The sequence below is a fragment of the Mollisia scopiformis genome, assembly GCF_001500285.1.
Source record: "Mollisia scopiformis unplaced genomic scaffold LY89scaffold_21, whole genome shotgun sequence".
Taxonomy (NCBI): Eukaryota; Fungi; Ascomycota; class Leotiomycetes; order Helotiales; family Mollisiaceae; genus Mollisia; species Mollisia scopiformis.
Genome location: NW_017263601.1, coordinates 280,628 through 297,637, shown reverse-complemented (window position 1 = coordinate 297,637; position 17,010 = coordinate 280,628). Strand labels below are relative to the sequence as shown.

General features: G+C 47.8%; 6 protein-coding genes across 6 annotated transcripts; 3 read left to right on the top strand and 3 right to left on the bottom strand.

The window, feature by feature from the left end:
- Window positions 1-37: 37 nt before the first annotated feature.
- LY89DRAFT_205879 (kinase-like protein) lies at window positions 38-1,497 on the top strand. The gene is made up of 2 exons (XM_018205819.1): window positions 38-913; window positions 963-1,497. The coding sequence occupies exons 1-2, from the start codon at window positions 134-136 to the stop codon at window positions 1,317-1,319; spliced, it is 1,137 nt and encodes a 378-aa protein (XP_018066692.1). The 5' UTR covers window positions 38-133; the 3' UTR covers window positions 1,320-1,497.
- On the bottom strand, window positions 1,311-2,843 carry LY89DRAFT_688084 (uncharacterized protein). The gene is made up of 2 exons (XM_018215635.1): window positions 2,115-2,843; window positions 1,311-2,066 (listed from the first exon to the last, which is right to left on the bottom strand). The coding sequence occupies exons 1-2, from the start codon at window positions 2,519-2,521 to the stop codon at window positions 1,460-1,462; spliced, it is 1,014 nt and encodes a 337-aa protein (XP_018066691.1). The 5' UTR covers window positions 2,522-2,843; the 3' UTR covers window positions 1,311-1,459.
- An 815-nt stretch (window positions 2,844-3,658) lies between these two features.
- Window positions 3,659-5,221, bottom strand: LY89DRAFT_205961 (uncharacterized protein). The gene is made up of 4 exons (XM_018205820.1): window positions 4,501-5,221; window positions 4,059-4,450; window positions 3,899-3,999; window positions 3,659-3,850 (listed from the first exon to the last, which is right to left on the bottom strand). Exons 1-4 carry the CDS (start codon window positions 4,911-4,913, stop codon window positions 3,842-3,844), a joined length of 915 nt encoding a protein of 304 aa, XP_018066690.1. The 5' UTR covers window positions 4,914-5,221; the 3' UTR covers window positions 3,659-3,841.
- A 483-nt stretch (window positions 5,222-5,704) lies between these two features.
- On the top strand, window positions 5,705-6,791 carry LY89DRAFT_593208 (SMP-30/Gluconolaconase/LRE domain-containing protein; the record flags this gene model as incomplete). Its single annotated transcript, XM_018209737.1, has 3 exons — window positions 5,705-6,127; window positions 6,182-6,512; window positions 6,571-6,791. The coding sequence occupies 3 exons, from the start codon at window positions 5,705-5,707 to the stop codon at window positions 6,789-6,791; spliced, it is 975 nt and encodes a 324-aa protein (XP_018066689.1).
- Window positions 6,792-12,042: 5,251 nt separating this feature from the next.
- Window positions 12,043-13,639, bottom strand: LY89DRAFT_721982 (alpha/beta-hydrolase). Its single transcript, XM_018218689.1, has 7 exons — window positions 13,314-13,639; window positions 13,251-13,263; window positions 13,053-13,193; window positions 12,977-12,995; window positions 12,854-12,923; window positions 12,696-12,803; window positions 12,043-12,622 (listed from the first exon to the last, which is right to left on the bottom strand). The coding sequence occupies exons 1-7, from the start codon at window positions 13,351-13,353 to the stop codon at window positions 12,237-12,239; spliced, it is 777 nt and encodes a 258-aa protein (XP_018066688.1). The 5' UTR covers window positions 13,354-13,639; the 3' UTR covers window positions 12,043-12,236.
- A 397-nt stretch (window positions 13,640-14,036) lies between these two features.
- Window positions 14,037-16,962, top strand: LY89DRAFT_699668 (DUF747-domain-containing protein; the record flags this gene model as incomplete). Its single annotated transcript, XM_018217071.1, has 3 exons — window positions 14,037-15,575; window positions 15,623-16,267; window positions 16,318-16,962. 3 exons carry the CDS (start codon window positions 14,037-14,039, stop codon window positions 16,960-16,962), a joined length of 2,829 nt encoding a protein of 942 aa, XP_018066687.1.
- Window positions 16,963-17,010: the final 48 nt, after the last annotated feature.

Below are 17,010 nucleotides of genomic sequence, written 5' to 3'. Positions count from 1 at the left end.
GAATGTGGTAACATTCCAGTACTTCCGGCCTCCCCTATTTACGGACATCAAAACCCACCTTTCCTTCTCGTGTTGGAAACGGAGATCTCCCACGTCCTCAACGCGATCAGTACCAGTTCACAGTTTATAAGTCATGACGGCAAATATGAGCAATGGCATTCATCCGCGCTACGTGCCCCGCGATCAAAAAGAGGCCCAGACGTTAGCCTCCTCCATTCAAGTCCTTCGCGTCTCAGACAATAAACCGTTCCTCGCTGCAAAAATTCCGAGTATGTTATGCAAAGACGCAATCGAGACAGACGACGAGGGCGAACCAACCATCACGACCAATCTCGCATCAGCACTTCTTCCCGTTGCCGCCCTTCCAATATCACGGATTCTCAACCATCCAAACATTATCTCTCTCGTTGACATTGTTCACAAATCTGGTGAAGAAGGCAGTAACCAGAACTTTGGAGCCTTCAGCGACATCACAATCTGGGAAGACATGAATGCGGGCAGCTTAGCATATCTTCTTCCTCCCGTGAACAATTATCCCACATTCTCCGACGAAACTGCATGGCACAATCTCGCCGCTCAAAACTTTCGACGCTTCTCCCTTCCCGAATCTCTCTGCTGGCATGTTCTCAAATCCATGTGCAGAGCACTTCTATGGCTCCATTTCGGTATCAAGGAAACGCCTGGTATACCCGGAGAATACAGACCCCACGACGATGACTGGCAGCCGATTCTAATCATGGATGTCAGTCCGCCTCAAATCTGGTTCAAGAGAGCGAGATTTGGAGAAATGTATGGAGAGTGCAAGTTAGGTGGCTTTCAGTGGGCGAAGGTCACAGGTATGATTGGTGGCAGGATGGCGATGGCGAATATTAGATATGATGCGCCTAGGAGGAACCAGTACTACTGGGCCCCGGTATGTTCTTCTCTATCCTGCCTTTTCTTCATGCTAATGCAATACACAGGAGATATACAGGAATACCAACTCCTGGTCCCGCCCATCAGAGATCTGGTCTTTGGGTGCAACAATTTATACAATGATGACCGGTATCCCTCCCCCTCGTTTTCACGATTGGAATTGGCAAGTCTCGCGTATGTGCGATAAAGGGTTCTCACAGCCACTGCGAGAGATTGTGGGAGCGATGTTGAAGCATCATCCTGCGGATCGCCCCACGGCGCTAGACCTGGTGAATAAGGTCAATACTGAGTGGAAGATTTGGAGGTCAAACAGCGTGGAAGGGAGGAGAGTGGTGGATGTTGATGATAAGATCAAACTCAAGATGTCGCTGGGTCCCGGTGTAGGGCAGATGGGCTCGATGTAAGATGCACGGGTGTGAATCTTTCCAACGGGGAATTCTTATGGTATCATCATTCTAGTTCTTTTCAGACTTAAAACAACATTCTTTCCATCCCATCCCGTTTTCAACCCCACATTCCGCATCTTAAAATCCTTTCCTATCTCCTACTTAAAAACCTCAACCAACATCTCAACCATAGCAGTAATCGTCTCAGCACCCTGCCTCATAACCCCATCCATCGCCAAAAACGGATGCGGCATCCCCTTCATAATCCTCAAATCAACTTCTACCCCCGCTTTTCTCAATTTCCCCGCATACTCCTCCCCCTCCGTCCTCAACACATCCAATTCCCCCACCACCACCAGCGCTTTTGGCTGCTCCTCCCACCCACTCTCATAAAGCAACGGGCTAGCCTCCGGCTCCTTCCAGCTCTCCTCATCCGGTAAGTAATGATTCCTATACCACAACATCTTCAACGCTGGCAGCGCTGGTACGAATTCATTTTCTTTCCAGGAAGCATTGTTGGTTGTCAGAGCTGTATTATCAGTTACCGGCACGATGAGAAGCTGGGCTTTAAACCTCGGAACTAGAGACGGGGACGAAAGTGCTTTGTGGCACATGATAGCAGCTAGATTCCCGCCAGCTGACGAACCGCCTATTGCGGCTTTGGAGAGGTCTAAAGACAGCAGGAAGGAGCCGGTGGATTGGAGCCAGAGGAGGGATTCCCAGGAGTCGTGGACGGCTGCTGGGTAGGGATTTTCTGGGGCTAGTCTTTTGAGGGGTCAATATTTAGGGTTGAAAGGGAGGTAGGGGAAGTACCGGTAATCGACGGTAATGACAACGCAATTAGCTCTCTTGCACAGATTGGTACAAACCACGTTCTCAGTATCGATATTCCCCAGCACCCAGCCGCCGCCGTGATAATACATCATAACCGGCCATCCGTTTTCCGGTTTCTTGGTAGCGGGAGTGAAGACTCGGATCGGGATGTCGGGACCGCTGGTTTGTGTTCGGGGAACGAGGAAATCTTCTGTTTTTCCCACCGGGAGCTTCGGGCCCGCGCCGGGGATCAGAACGCCGGAGGTGCGGGAAGCGGAGACGGGTTGGAGGTGTACTTGTTGTTTGTCGATGAGGTGGGTGTTGTAGAAGGCTGCGTAGTCCGGGTCGAGTTTTGAGGTGATGGAGGCGTGGAGGGGGTATGGTGGTTGGGGACCGGAGGATCCCATTTTGGAAGGTTTGAGGGTATTCACAGATTTATAGGATATATTGACGAAAGTGGGGGACAAGAATAGGGGTTGTTATTTTGTATTTATAGGTAGGTAACTTTGAGGGGGAGTAATTTGTTCAGTTTATATGAAGTGGGAGAAAGGCTATTGTATGGAGCCACCAGGAACATTGGCAGGTAAAGTGGAGTAGAATAGCTAATGGGATGTAACCTTGAAAACAGCGACAGGAACCATGGTGCTGATCGAGCTACGCTGTGGATTGATGCACCTAGCCTCGAATATTTGAGCGCGGGGCAAGCAGAATTGAAGTGATTGAACCTGATGCCATGTTGTGTTGTGGCGATGAGGGGTTGGTGGAAGAGCCTCCTTGGTGGAGATGCGATGTCGGAGCTGACTCGCTTCGCTTCTTTCAGACCCTTTCACAAAGCGAAGATGATCGACAGGAAATAGACATTCTTGTCGAGCGTCTCCGCAATACCCCTTAATGGAGCGAGGGGTTAGCGGCCAGTCTTGTCGGAAGAAATCGCTACCCCTTTATGAAGCGGACGCAGTCGACGGTGAGGAGACATGAAGTGTCGGGAATGCGTGGTCTATACTTCGACCTTCAAGAAGCAAAAGCTATTGCAATCGAGGAACAAGTCCTCTTCACTAAAAGGCATACTGAGCAATTTCTTTGAACCGATTTATACCCTATAACTTTTGGCTCCAACTAGAATGATATCAATGCAATCAAACCCCCTTCATACCAGATGAAAGAGGCACGCTAAATTACTGAACATGATTGGAAGTACATTTTGATATCGACCAGCAATCTCCGAAGACAAGAGCTGGGAATCCACCTCTTTTGCCAACGTCTTTGTGCTCTATGTGTATATCGTAGGCACGATCCAAATTGGAATATGGTTCGCGCCCTGGTTGACGTTGCCATCAAACACAGCATAAACGAATCCTCCATCTTGATTCAGCACGAACTGAGCTGCTCCACCCTGGAAGCCGCAATTCTCCCAGACCAGCGTTGGAGGAATTGTCGGCGCCATTGTAAATGTTCTTGCTGTTAATCCAGCTTCGGGCAAGTATTCACTCAATGCGAAAGGTGCGTCCACTGCAGGTGATGTTGTGGTATACCAGCCGTAAACGAAAATCGGATCTTGGGCGACCAGTGTGCCGTCGACAAAAAAGGCTTCGATAGCGTTAACTACACTATTCGCTGCTGTGTAGGAGCCGTCTCGTTCTAGATATACGTTGCCTCCAAAGGGGGCAAGAGATCCTGGAGTCTGTTCCCAATAGAGTTGTAGTAAATATGTTGTATTCGCAGGGATATCATTGCCACTAAAACGTCAGTAATGTTATTAAGTATCCAGGGAGGAAGATACATACGGAGCATATCCAGTCGTCGAAGGCGGAGTGCAAGACGAGACAGCTGCAACCGTACCCGTTGGTACACTTGGGCTTGAGGCCGAAGGAGTTGGAGTCGGAGTCTGGAGTGGCAGCAATGTCAAAGTCACAACCCAGACAGTGTCTGATAGCGGAATCGGACCACTAAACCATGCGGACACCACACCATCACTCTCGTTGAGAGTCCAAGTAACATTCTCATTCTGAAATTGACAATTGTTCCATGCCAATGTCGGAGGTGAGGATCCAACAGTTGTAAACGTCCTCGCAATCGATTGAGAGCTGGATGAATATTGCTCTAATGCAAAAGGCATCGTGGCCTCGGATAGCTCCATTCCGTACCAGCCAACGCCAAATGCAGTGTCTAGAGCAAAGAGGACACCATCGTAGAAGAACACTTCGACAGCCAGATTGGTGTTGTCAACTACACCACCTTCTCTGGTAAGGTAGACAGGACTGTTGCCCAGATGTGCGATGATTTCGGGTGAGGTGACTGATATAACGTAGGTAGTGTTTGCAGGAATATTGGGAGCACTAGATTGATTAGCTGAGGATCAATCGAAAATGGGAACGCGATCGTATACCTTGGATATGATGTTGAAGAAGGAACGCAACCTGAGTTTGTGCCTGTAATCACTGGCGCCGTGGAGCTTGTTGTTGTAGGCTGAGCGGGTCCAGGGAGTGTAAGTGTATGAAATATAGTTGCAGTGGTTTTTAAAGACACCACCACAGTACTTGTTGAAGTTTTAGGAAGACCTATGGTTGTGGTTGATGTGATAGTCGTCTTCAGGCTTGTTGGAGCATTCGTGATATTTAAGGTGGTTGAACAAGCATCAACCCAAACGACTGTATTCGAAGGGAGGAAGGTTTGAACAGCACATGGATATTCGACCACCGTGTATACCGTACAATTTGGTTGTTGACGCTGAAAAAGATCTCCAAAGAGGTTGAACGCGCTGACCGCAGTGGCGCAAGAAAGGATGTGTAAAGACCGCATGGCGAATATAGATCAGATCTCAGCAGGAAAATGATGTGATTAGCTTAATGAGTGATAAGAGACAAAATAATAAAGTAGGGACAGTGTTGAGTTGAATTGTTCTTGATTCTGGTGGTGGGATATTTTTCGACTCTTATGAACGCGCGAGGGATGGCGGGCGCAGGAATGTAGAAGGCACAAAAGCTCCGAGGGGCGGGAGAATGTAAACACTTCAGCCTCTATTTTCATTCAGCGAGAACATTTGGGAGGGATCATCTCTTACCTTGGTAGACTCTGGCCATGTTTGGTCGAGAAGGCATTCCGAGGGTTGGGGCTGGGTAAGCCATGAAGATCATACCTTGTCCAGATATTGTGTAATAAATCCATTTGTGACATGACGATGGGATTGGAGAAATAAAATGGGTTTCGCTGTTCAGATGTTGTGTAAAAAATTGACGATGATGCTTGAATGTTGTTGCTGGATGAGTGATCGTCCTTCAAATCTCAAGCCCCACTATCCAGCTACCATTCCCAACCTCCTGCTTCTCGAACAATTCTTGCGATACCTTCACGAACTCACTTGACAGCGGGAAATTTTAGCTTCACGACGTAACGTTGATTCCGAGAATATACAGTCAATGCAGAAAGCTCTTCAAAGGTGGGGTTCGCCTAACGTGGGGGTCAGTATCAACAGCCTCCGAGCTCGTGCGCCTATATGCAAGTCATCTTCTTACTCTCCACATCACATCATCAACGTACGACCGGTCTCGACCTTCAAGCCGAAACTCAAATTCCATCGATTTGTCCATACCATGCCCAAAGAAGTCCAAACCATCGATGGCGGCAAAGCTTGGTATAAATGCAAACCTGGACCCATGGTTCTGGGTGAAGCACCGATATACCGCGCAAGTGATAACACTCTACATTGGGTTGATCCATTGAAGGAGCCTCCTGAGCTTCACATCCTACATGTCGATCCCGAAACCGGAAACCCAAAACGCGAAGCTCGAGTTTTGGTCCTCGAGGACTCGGTCACGGTTCAGTATTTCCGGAAGGACATACCCGGCAGCTACATTTGTGCTTATTATCAAGGAGTGGCCTTTATGGACGAGGAGACTGGAAAATTAGAGGTTGTGAAGGAGATTATTCCCAAGGAAGAGAGGGGAGAGAGGAGATTCAATGATGGAGGTGTTGATGCTAAGGGAAGATTTTGGTTGGCCGAGATTGACAAGAAGGTAAGCTCTTTGGGAAGGAATCTATGTCACAATGAGCAAAGTTAATTGAGACAGGCGATGATATATGGTGCTGGCAACCTTCCAGAGAGTTATGGGACGCCTCGAGGAAGATTATGGAGATACGACCCTGATGGAAGTTTGCATGAGATGGCGAGTGGCTTCGTATGTGGGAACGCAGTCGATTGGAGTCGAGACAACAAGATATTCTACATAAACGACAGTGTTGGACAGAAGGTTTACAGCTTTGATTTTGACCTCGAGAGCGGCTCGATCTCCAATAGGAAACTTCTTGTCGACATGGCGGGAACTGTAGGAGAACCAGACGGCATGGTCATCTCCACGGATGGCAGCCTCCACATTGCTGTTTATGGCACAAACACACTCAGTAAGTTTCCAAGCCGATTTCACGGAAGTTTTGATCTATACTGACACTGCTTTTGTAGTGGTATTCGACCCAGCTGGTAAACACTTGAAGAGTATAAAGTTCTCAGGGAAGAACTTGACGTGCCCAACATGGGGTGGTAAAGACCATGATATGCTCTTCATTACATCAGCGAGACAAGGGGCTGGGGATGATACTGGACTTGATGAAGGCGGCAATATTTTCAGTCACAAGGTTGGGGATGGAGTAAAGGGACTAGCAAAGAATGAGTTCGGAGGATAACATAGCTTGATTTGCGGATCAGAAAGCATCCAGACGTAGATCTGGGTGTCTGGACAGCTCTGAAAGCTGGAGACGTTGGTCATTACAACGTCTTGCAACATTCAGAGCCACGTAGAACTTGGCCGCCGGTAGAAAATACATACAAATCCAAGAACCTACCAAGTTCTTCCTCTACATTTAATGTCTCCCATGGTGTCTGTGAACGTCTGAACTTGGTGCGTGAAAAGTCAAGTCTACAAGAGCGCAATTGTAAAGTTTGAGTGTAAAGTTATTTGAACTTATGATGTACGTCGTCGGTTAGATAATTGAGATCTCTAGGAGTGCTAGGACTTTTGTGGTTATTTTGGGCAAGGTATCAGCAGAGAGTGAAGAGCGTGATGCAGTTTGGGAAGATTCGGTTCCAAATCTTGACTATTTTGAAGAGTTTGGGGATTGGGCTGCTCAGGGTCCGAAAATTGGTCCCAGGAAAAGCTAAAGAGCTGTTTTCAAGACAGAGACTGTTATTATCCGACCGGTTTCGGTGTTTTCAATGTCGCTGAGGGGTGTTGCGACTCTCGATCTCCTCAAAGTCCGAGGAAAGGGTCGCGGCTTAAGCGAGGCACACGAGAGGGGAAGAATCAGCTTTGTCAAAGAGCGTATTGTTGCCAGAAGTAGGGTTTGTACCTTGAGACTTGAAGATAGTGAAATTGCCAAAGGTAGACGGGGGATTCAAGAGAGTTTGAAGAGTTGAATGGGAGTTGGAAGTCTGTAACGAGATCAAACTAGAATTGTAGTCTTGGTAAACAAGCTGTTAAGGACATTGCCAGGAAACGACGCTAAGCCTTGGTAATTTTCTTCAAGGACTAGAGCCCGCCTAGATAATGCCTTCCTAAATTTTCTATCTGCGTCGCAAGCTCTCAGCTTTGGCAAAAGCTTGTAAGTCCTCTCGCTACTTTACTACAACGCACAACACTCTTCTCTTTGTAACAACTGAATTTTGCTGATCTTCCACTTCAGCTTAGATTCTTCTTCTACCAGTCTCTTCCTCTTCCAAGCACATCGCAGCTCTCGAGAGCACCGGACAATGGAGATCGTGCGCCCGAAACGCCGGATTCCGGCTTCCGGCTTCCACTGATGATGAAGAGAGCGATGTAGAGATGGTCGACGCAACAGACAACGACAATCTCTTGATGTCGAACGACTCGGGTGATGATGAGGATGAAGAAGAGTCAGAGTCCGACGACAGTCTTTCTGAACCAGAAGATGAGGGTAGCTGGCGCGAAGACTACGAGGAAGTCGACATGGAGTTCGACTCAGAGTCTGACATTGAGGAGAATACAACGGAATACGATGGGCCGGACTTCCTCGAAGGGCTTCCAAGCTTTGCAGAAAGTCCTGTGCAGTCGGACGAAGCTCTCGGAGAAGCTGCACGTACTTCAAGCAGAGCCCAAATGCACGTCGCACCATCCACTCTGGAGAACAGCTTACCGGAATCCAGAAACATTCAGAGACGCTGGGATAATGGAAACAAAAAGAGACACCTTCTCCCTAATCCTGCCAAGGCCAATACTAGCAGCCAATCCAGTAGCTCTTCTGACATTAGTCACAACGGCAAGAGCAAAAACCCTGAAACCGCGATCAAGAAGCACAACTTTGGTACCGCCAAAGCCTTGCCCTTCGTACATAGCTTGGTTCGTGTCCTCTCTCCAAGCACAGACTTCCCCAACTGATCAATGACAGGCCAAAAGATTTTATCCCATCAATCTCGATAAGATTACTGTTGGTGGTATAGGCGTGGAACATAAACCTATGGATCTACAAATATGGGCGGAAAATATGAAAGCCAAACTTGCGAAAGATGGAATCGTGTCTTTTGCCGGTGTCCCTGTTATCTGGCAGGACAAAGAAACTCGCAGGATCGGCTACGCATCAGTGATCGTTGACGATTTTTGGTACTTCCCGGGTGATTGTGTGCTACTTCATCCGGACGGTAAGAGCTTCTTGCCAATCGCAAAACATAACTTAGTAATACTTTCCAAGTCCAAAAGCGAAACCTCTCTCACAAAGTAAATAAGAATCTCCAAAGTAATGAAACACTTGCTTTGTTTTCTAAGATCATTTACATCTACCAAGATGAGGTTTGTCAAACCACATTCTTTGCTTGACGTGTTACTAATTTTGTTAGTTTGATAACCCGATAGCACACGTCCAATGGCTCGAGCACGGCTTGGCAATCTTTGGAGCCCTTGCTGGTCGTTCAGAGCTATTCGCCCTTATGGAATGCAGCGACGTACCCCTCGCTTCAATCAGAAAGCAAATCATAGTTTCCGTTCTGCAAAATGAGCGTCTCGATCCTACTTGGTACAAAGGCATATTGGAAGCAGACCTTCCTGATGATCAATACGTTGTGCGCCAACAATACAATCCGAAGACAGGGGCATTTACCAACATAGTCAATATGCTAAATTCCAGGGCAAAGACAACAGGGGAGCAGACATGTAGTTGCTGTGACCAGATTGCTATGAAATGCCTGGAGCAAAAGACCACTATTCTGGGAAATCACACAATCAATGGCAGACGCACTGTGTTTGCCGGAATTTGTCGTCGAGGCGTTAAATACTTCGTTGATGACTTCGTCTATATTTTCAAAGGTGCTTCGGAGATATACGAAATTGGGCAGATCACCAGTATCTACGCCCTCAATAAGTATAGCAAAAACTTCGGCGACAAAGAAATAGTGGAAAGTGGGTGGATCAAGCTTGAGGTTGACATTTTTGAGCGATACGACAAATTCCACGACGCTTGGTTCGATGAAGAAATGATGGAGAGAGTTCATATGGTCCGAGACGAACGACGCTTGTACAAGAGTAGCAAAACTCGGGTAATTTCTGCAGGCCACATAGATGCCAAGTGCACAGTGAAGCATCGCGACTGCTTTCCAACTATAGAAGACTTAAACCTATTCAAGGATGGTCCGGATTGCTTTTGGGCAAACAATCAGGTTCCGGATGATATCAATCCAGACGGCAGGATTTTGAAGAAGGAGCTTGTGCCACTGGAGCCGATCAAGAGTTCCCCACAAAGCAAAGAGGAGCTACAGAAGAGATTGGAGCTCGTATCGGAGTTCGAGAGCTGCGTTGACAAGCCAAGATGCCTCGTAAGTGTCCCTTTATCGAAAGATAACGCATATTGACAGCACAGGATATGTTCAGCGGCATAGGTGGACTTTCCTGGGGCATGGAAGCCAGCGGGTGCATGAAGGTGGTCAGTGCAGTGGAGGCTTCACCAGTAAGTACTATCAGCCAACTCGTGATTCAAGTACTTATGTTTGCAGGCTGCTTGCAAAACGTATAGGGCTCACTCTCCTAATGTGATAATGCATTGCGCGGACGCAAGTCTGCTTCTAGACCGGGCCGTCAGACGACAAATGGGAGAAAATCTTGCGCCTTTACTTGACCAAGACAGAATGACAGTGCCTGATCTTCCACTACCAGGTGAGATAGATATTATCGTGGGAGGTAAGTTCAGTACAATTTCAGCTTGGGATCAATACGCACGAGAGACTAACTCTGCACCAGGTCCACCCTGTCCAGGTTATTCGAATGCCAACAGACATCGGAAGGAGTCCGATCCAACGAACGCTCTTCTCGTGATGTACCTCGCGTACGCAGAATACTATCGTCCATCATATTTTCTGCTAGAAAATGTTGAAGGCTTGCTTTATCACAATGTAGGTGACGATATCGCAACATATGGACACCGTCGACTAACGTTTCACTTCAGCCTAATGGCCTTGCGAACGGAACAGTCAAGTAAGTACTTCATATCCATGCTCTTGAAGATACTAACGATTTCACGCTAGATTGATCCTTCGGGCTTTGACAGGAATGGGATATCAGGTACAATATGCTCTACTACAAGCGGCAGAGTATAATGTTCCTTCTACACGACCAAGAGTGTTTTTCTGGGCTTCCCTACCAGGGTATCCTTTGCCAAAGTTCCCGCGGCCGGATAACGTCTGGAAACATGGAAGTAGCCCACTTACCAACTGGTTCCGAGAACGTCGTGCTGCGCCCTTCAAGCCGTGTACCGCTGGTGATGTGGTCACGGATTTGCCGGCATTCGAATGGAAGAATCCACATTATATTGTACCGCAGACCGCAGACCAGAAGGCTATAGAGCAGATGCGGGAGGAAAAGTACACGCTCTACGATGTCGGGAAAGAACGGCATTATGTGGGACCAGACCACCAGCCATATAAGGAAGGGGGGCCTTTTTCCGAGTACCAGAGGAAGATGAGAAAAGGTTGTGGCGAACATGACCTTCGTAACCACGTCACTCGACGACCCGGAGCAACGACTGTCGAGCGGGTCTGCAATGTTCCGCTAGAACCTGGTGCAAACCACCAGGCTTTGCCAAGTGATTTGAAGCCACTTTCCCTGTCCAAGTCGCACGATACCACTGGCAAGGAGATGAAGCAATTTCCAAACAAATACGGTCGCCTAGACATGGAGCTGCCAACAAATGCGTGTATGACTACCATGGAGCCCTCAGGGCACAGCGGCAAAGTAAGTGCTCTTGAAATTCGAGAATATCTTCGATTCACTGGAGCTGACAACTTGATACAGATTCTACACCCAACACAACACCGAATTCTTAGCATCAGAGAGTATGCCAGAGCAATGAGCTTCCCGGATTCCTTCGTATTCAATTTCAAGGACGTTCGCGTTGACGATGCCATCTGCGGAATCGGAAATGCCGTACCTCCCAGTCTTAGCTATGCTCTTGGCCTGATGTTGCATGACGCATACGTTGGTTTGTATCATGAGTATCTACAACAGACAGTGAACGCAAATTTGACGCCAAGTGCTCAGCTTGGTACTCCGGACCAACCCATAGCCCTCGAGGATGATCTCTAGGCCCATAAGCACAGATCCGAGTAAACACGGGACATTCATCGCAAGCCACAAATGTGCACACAATCAAAAACTCCCCTGCACACGCACTCCTGTACAGTACTCTTTACGAAATTGATACTCTCAATTCCTCCCGAGAACGTCGCAAATCACGCATACAAAATCAAAACGCCCCAATACACGAACAACTGCACAATACTGTCGACGAAATTGCTACTCTCAATACTTTTCAAGACCATCGCAATAAGAGATGTCACTTGACGAGTGAGGTATGGGCAATCATGCACAGTTCCGAAGCCTGATTTTCTCGAAGATTTTCAATCCATGAGATTGCCGGAGATGGTAAGAACGATTTGGTCATCGCACTAGAAGTAAGCTGCAAAACAGACTTGCTTTTTCAAAAGGGTGATACAATGAAAATTACTGAAATCTCAACCTTGATTCAACGTGACCTGAAATCCAACTTGACTACAAACCAGAACTTCCCCAATAATCCCTGTTATCTTCTTCTCCAACGGCTTTGATAGGTAACAAAAGATGTCATGCCATTTCAAACAGCAGGGGGATTTCTGATCTTTTCCCGCTCATTTTCGGTCACCAGATGCTCTTGAAACCAAGTGACGGCTTGAATAAAAGCTTGTCTCTTGGCGAACACCTCAGCGTCGGTGGTGAATGCACGTCGGGCAGCAAACCCATGATGAACATGACTATACAGCGAAATTTGGTACGCCTGGTTGCTTGCTAGGAGACCCTCCTCAATTCCGTCCCTCTGCGCCTTATTTATTCGACTATCGTTATCTGCGAAGGCGACGCTAAGTGGTTTTTGGATTTTTAGGATTTGTGCTCTTTCGATTTCGGTAGGATGAGCAACGAAGCCAGCGTCAGCTTTATCTTCGGCAAGGAACTCTATCACCCATCGACCTCCAGCACAAATTCCTAGAATACAATTGGCATGCTTTTTCCTATGAACATATATCCATGGCAGTATTCGCCAAGAGATTTTACTTACCAACTAAACCAATCATCTCGCAGCTCTGCTGGTCAAGCCAATCCCCGGCATGGGCAAAGATGACTTTCTGTTGAGCTAGCGAGGGGTAGCGGTTTGTTCTTCGATTGGCTTAGGCAATGATCAGCATGTATCATATGTATAAGAGTTTGGCGACGCACGTGCGACATATGGTTCTCCTTCCCCTCGAACAAGATTTTCACTATTGACGACCACTACAAAATAGCCAGCCTTTGACTTGAGTTAGAAATGAAAGAGGTTTCATTGAGTTGACATGGACTGACCTCTGCGAATTGGTCTGCTCTGCAATTATCGTTAGTAAAACAATGGCCCAACCATCCTAACAAAAAGTGCACTCACAGAACTCTGCTATTGTGCCAGATTCCCTTGGCATCTGGGAAGTAGATGATGCCACACTGATTGGCGTATAACTCGTTTGGCCGGCATAAGTACCAGGGATTGCCATCAGGATCGAGTCCATCTGTTCCTTTGGGCGTTCCTCTGAGACGGAAACGTTAACGGGTTTTCGGCCTTAGGTACTGGAGGGAGTAGACTTACTCGCATTGATAACCTTTAGAGTTCCACGTCAGCTTTGTCGTATTATCACGGATGACAACGTACCAGCAAAAGGACAGGGTGCATTTGGCAGAAGGGTACTCATTATGAAGCAGTAAGTCGTGCAAAAGATGTAGATTCTCAGGATTCACAGACTTACTCCATAAAAAGAGATGTTTCCATGTTTGTATTCCCAGTAGGCAACGCAAGGAGAATTAAAGAGCATTCCAGACGTCTGCATTCCAATGAATGTCACGTGGGATATCTCAATTTCCGGGAGTGAAACCAATAGCTGTAGTAAAGAAGAACGGACACATGTCACTAAACTCATTTTATGAGTTCATATCCGAGTTGCGTTCGTTGTAAGAGGCAGCTCGCCGCATTATAGAACTGGAGATCCAAGAGGACACCATCGCTGAAGTGATACTTCAAAAATATAGCTTAAGCTAGGCCTAAAATGGGTAGGCTATGATTAAGCGAAAGCGGCCAACCTTAATTCCGACTTCTTCAAGCATTGGGAGTATCATCCAAACTATCAAATTGATACTCATATCGAATTGCATCAGCACACAAGGAGAAGGAGCCTTATGACGTACTTATGCAATCTGTGTCATGGTTGTTTCCGTTGAAAGGGGGTCTGCGTATCAGGAGAAGGAGATGAGCATGGATTCTGACCCGGTGTTACCAGCAGGAGAGAGGATAGACCACGAAGCTCGGCCAGATGGCGCAAGTCGAGGGCGAACACATTCTCATGGATTATCAAACCGTCACTTGGCTGTTCAAGAAGCGATGCAGTTACCATCGCCATCTCCATCCCTTTCGCCTTCACCTCGAAGTCACTCGCCATCTCTCGTCCTCACGGATGCGTTAGCCGAACATATAGGCACCATCTCATCTATCGCCCAGAGTCATAGACTCAGTGGATCTTTCGAGAAGGATCTTGGTGGCCCATTGCCTGGGGGGAAAGACGGAGCTGCTTTTACCTCACCGGCTCCTAATTCTAAGATACAACCACCACACGACTCAAAGCTTCACGACATCCCGGAGGAGCAAGTCAAAAGGCCGAGGAAATCTTCAACAGCGAAATCGAATGGAGACGTGTTGAAGCTCTCTGCTGCTGAGATGGAAGACCTGATGTCAGCACCAGAGTCATTACCCGTGACCTCACCGGCCAAATTACCCTCGCCATCTCATCAATCTCTGGCTCCAGCGCCTACAATAGATAGGAGAAGTTCTGATATTTCACCATCCTATAGCGAAACTCAATTTGAAAGACCTCGCAAAATCAGCGCTCCAGACTCCGTCACTCCTACGACTGATGGACACCTGGAACGCCGTGCTAGAGCTGAGACGACTTCGAACTCAACCTTGCGGCGACCCGGTGGTTCATCTCGTGCAATTTCAAGCCCAATGACTTCCAGTCACGGACAGAGTTATTACCAAAAGACTACTCCTGGACAGACATCGCCAAAGCGAAAGCCATTGGCATCAGGAATTCGTCCAGAACCATTAGACTTAAGTCACCTCTCATCTAAGGCTACTGGCAAATCTACAGGAACAGACTTGCCGTCACCGATACCCCAGTCCATCCCTTTACCGCCTATGTCTATACCTACTTATTTGCAACTGGAATTATCATCAACACGACCATCACCATTGTACATATATCGATCAGCCGCAAGCGAATTTCCATACGAATCATCAAAAGTCAAATTTGAGCGTTTATTAAACTTCTTGTTACTACCACCACAACTAGAGCAGGTTCTCTACTTTGGTACATTAGCCTGCCTTGATGCATGGTTGTACACATTTACGATTCTACCTCTCAGATTCTTCAAAGCTGCTTGGATCTTAATGCAGTGGTGGGGTCAAGTGCTTGACAGAGAGGCACGATTCATTATGGGATTCATTTATCATGGTACGGGAAGAATGTGGCATCGGTCGAGGGGCAGAAGAGAAAGCATGGATTCCATTGCTCGTTCTCGCAGCGCTTCTCGGGCAAGTCGTCCGTCGGCTTCAACTGCTCCTTCGTACCAATCGCAGTCGGGACGACCATTTGATGTTCCAGCTCCGAACGGCCAACCTCCGAATTTTGAACATTTAAAAGCTGAAATAGAGCGCAAGACGAAGCCAGGCTGGGGTCGTCGGCATCGAAGAACGAAGTCCCAGCCTTCCTCACTCTCTTCGTATCACAAAGCAGATCTATTGCAAGGCGCTGTTATCATCTGTAGCTGCATGATCTTGATGAAACTAGACGCCAGTCGGATGTATCACAGTATCAGAGGTCAAGCCGCCATCAAACTTTACGTTATTTTCAATGTGCTTGAGGTATTTTTACTTCCTTTACAAATATACCGACTGGCTAACCTTTCCAGGTCTTCGACAAGCTTCTCGCAGCACTAGGTCAAGACATCCTCGAATGTCTTTCCTCAAACGAGACACTAGAACGCGACATTGATGGACGAAGCAAAATCCTCCGTCCCATGGGCATGTTCATCCTAGCCCTAATCTATAATGTCGTCCACGCCGCCGCCTTATTCTACCAAGTCATCACTCTGAACGTCGCCGTAAATTCCTACTCCAACGCCCTGCTTACCCTCTTGATGTCCAACCAATTCGTGGAGATCAAATCTACTGTTTTCAAGAAGATAGAAAAAGATAACCTCTTCCAACTCACGTGTGCCGATATTGTGGAGCGGTTCCAACTCTGGCTTATGCTCATGATCATCGCGTTACGCAACATTGTTGAAGTCGGAGGTCTGAGTATGCTCGGTGGTGGAGCCGATGGAGATTTGATGCGAGATCCAACCGCGCCGTCAAGAAGCAATTCCATCATGCCCAACAGTTTCACTATCCTACCCAGCTGGTCGGGTGAAGTGCTGTCACCGTTTCTACTTGTGCTCGGCAGCGAGATGTTAGTAGATTGGATTAAGCATGCTTACACCTCGAAATTTAACAACGTTAAGCCTGCTGTCTATAATCGATACCTAGACGTCTTAGCCAAGGACTACTATACCAATGTACGTCTCCCTTCCCTTCTTCTCCTTCCCCTTTAATCTAACACACGCAGGCCTTCGTAAACCAAAACCTAATCAAACGCCTCGGCCTCCCCGTCATTCCCCTCTCCTGCCTCTTCATCCGCTCCGCCTTCCAAACCTACCACATGTTCCTCGCAACCCACCTCCCATCCCCGCTCCCCTCCCCCTCCCTCTCCACCTCCCTCTCCGTCGAATCCTCATCCCCCTCCACCACCGCCGCCCTCGACCACTTCGACACCATCATCCGGCGCGCGCTCGGCGGCTCCCCTTTACCCGGCCACTGGATGATCCCGGACACCGACTCCCTCCTCGCCGCCACGACCATGATAGTATTCTTCCTAGGTCTCTTCCTCGTTCTCCTCGCGCTGAAACTCGTGCTTGGGATGCTGCTTTTGAAGTTTGCCAGGAATCGGTATAAGAGCATGAAGAAACGGGAACACGAGTCACAGTCTAAGAATGGGGAGAAGGAGAATTATAATACGGAGGGGAAGAGGTTGGGGAGTTGGGGGATGACGGAGATGGATGAGGATAAGAAGAGGTGGATATTTGAGGATGATAAGGAGGCGTTGAGGGTGGGGAGGGAGAAGGAGGCGAAGTGGAGGGAGAAGAGTGAGAGGATGGGGTTGCAGGAGTTTGGGAAGATTAGTAGGTATGAGATGGTGAAGAGGATTTGGTGAGGTGTGGGAGATAGGTACTATCCATGTGCAATAATAGAATAGAAAGGC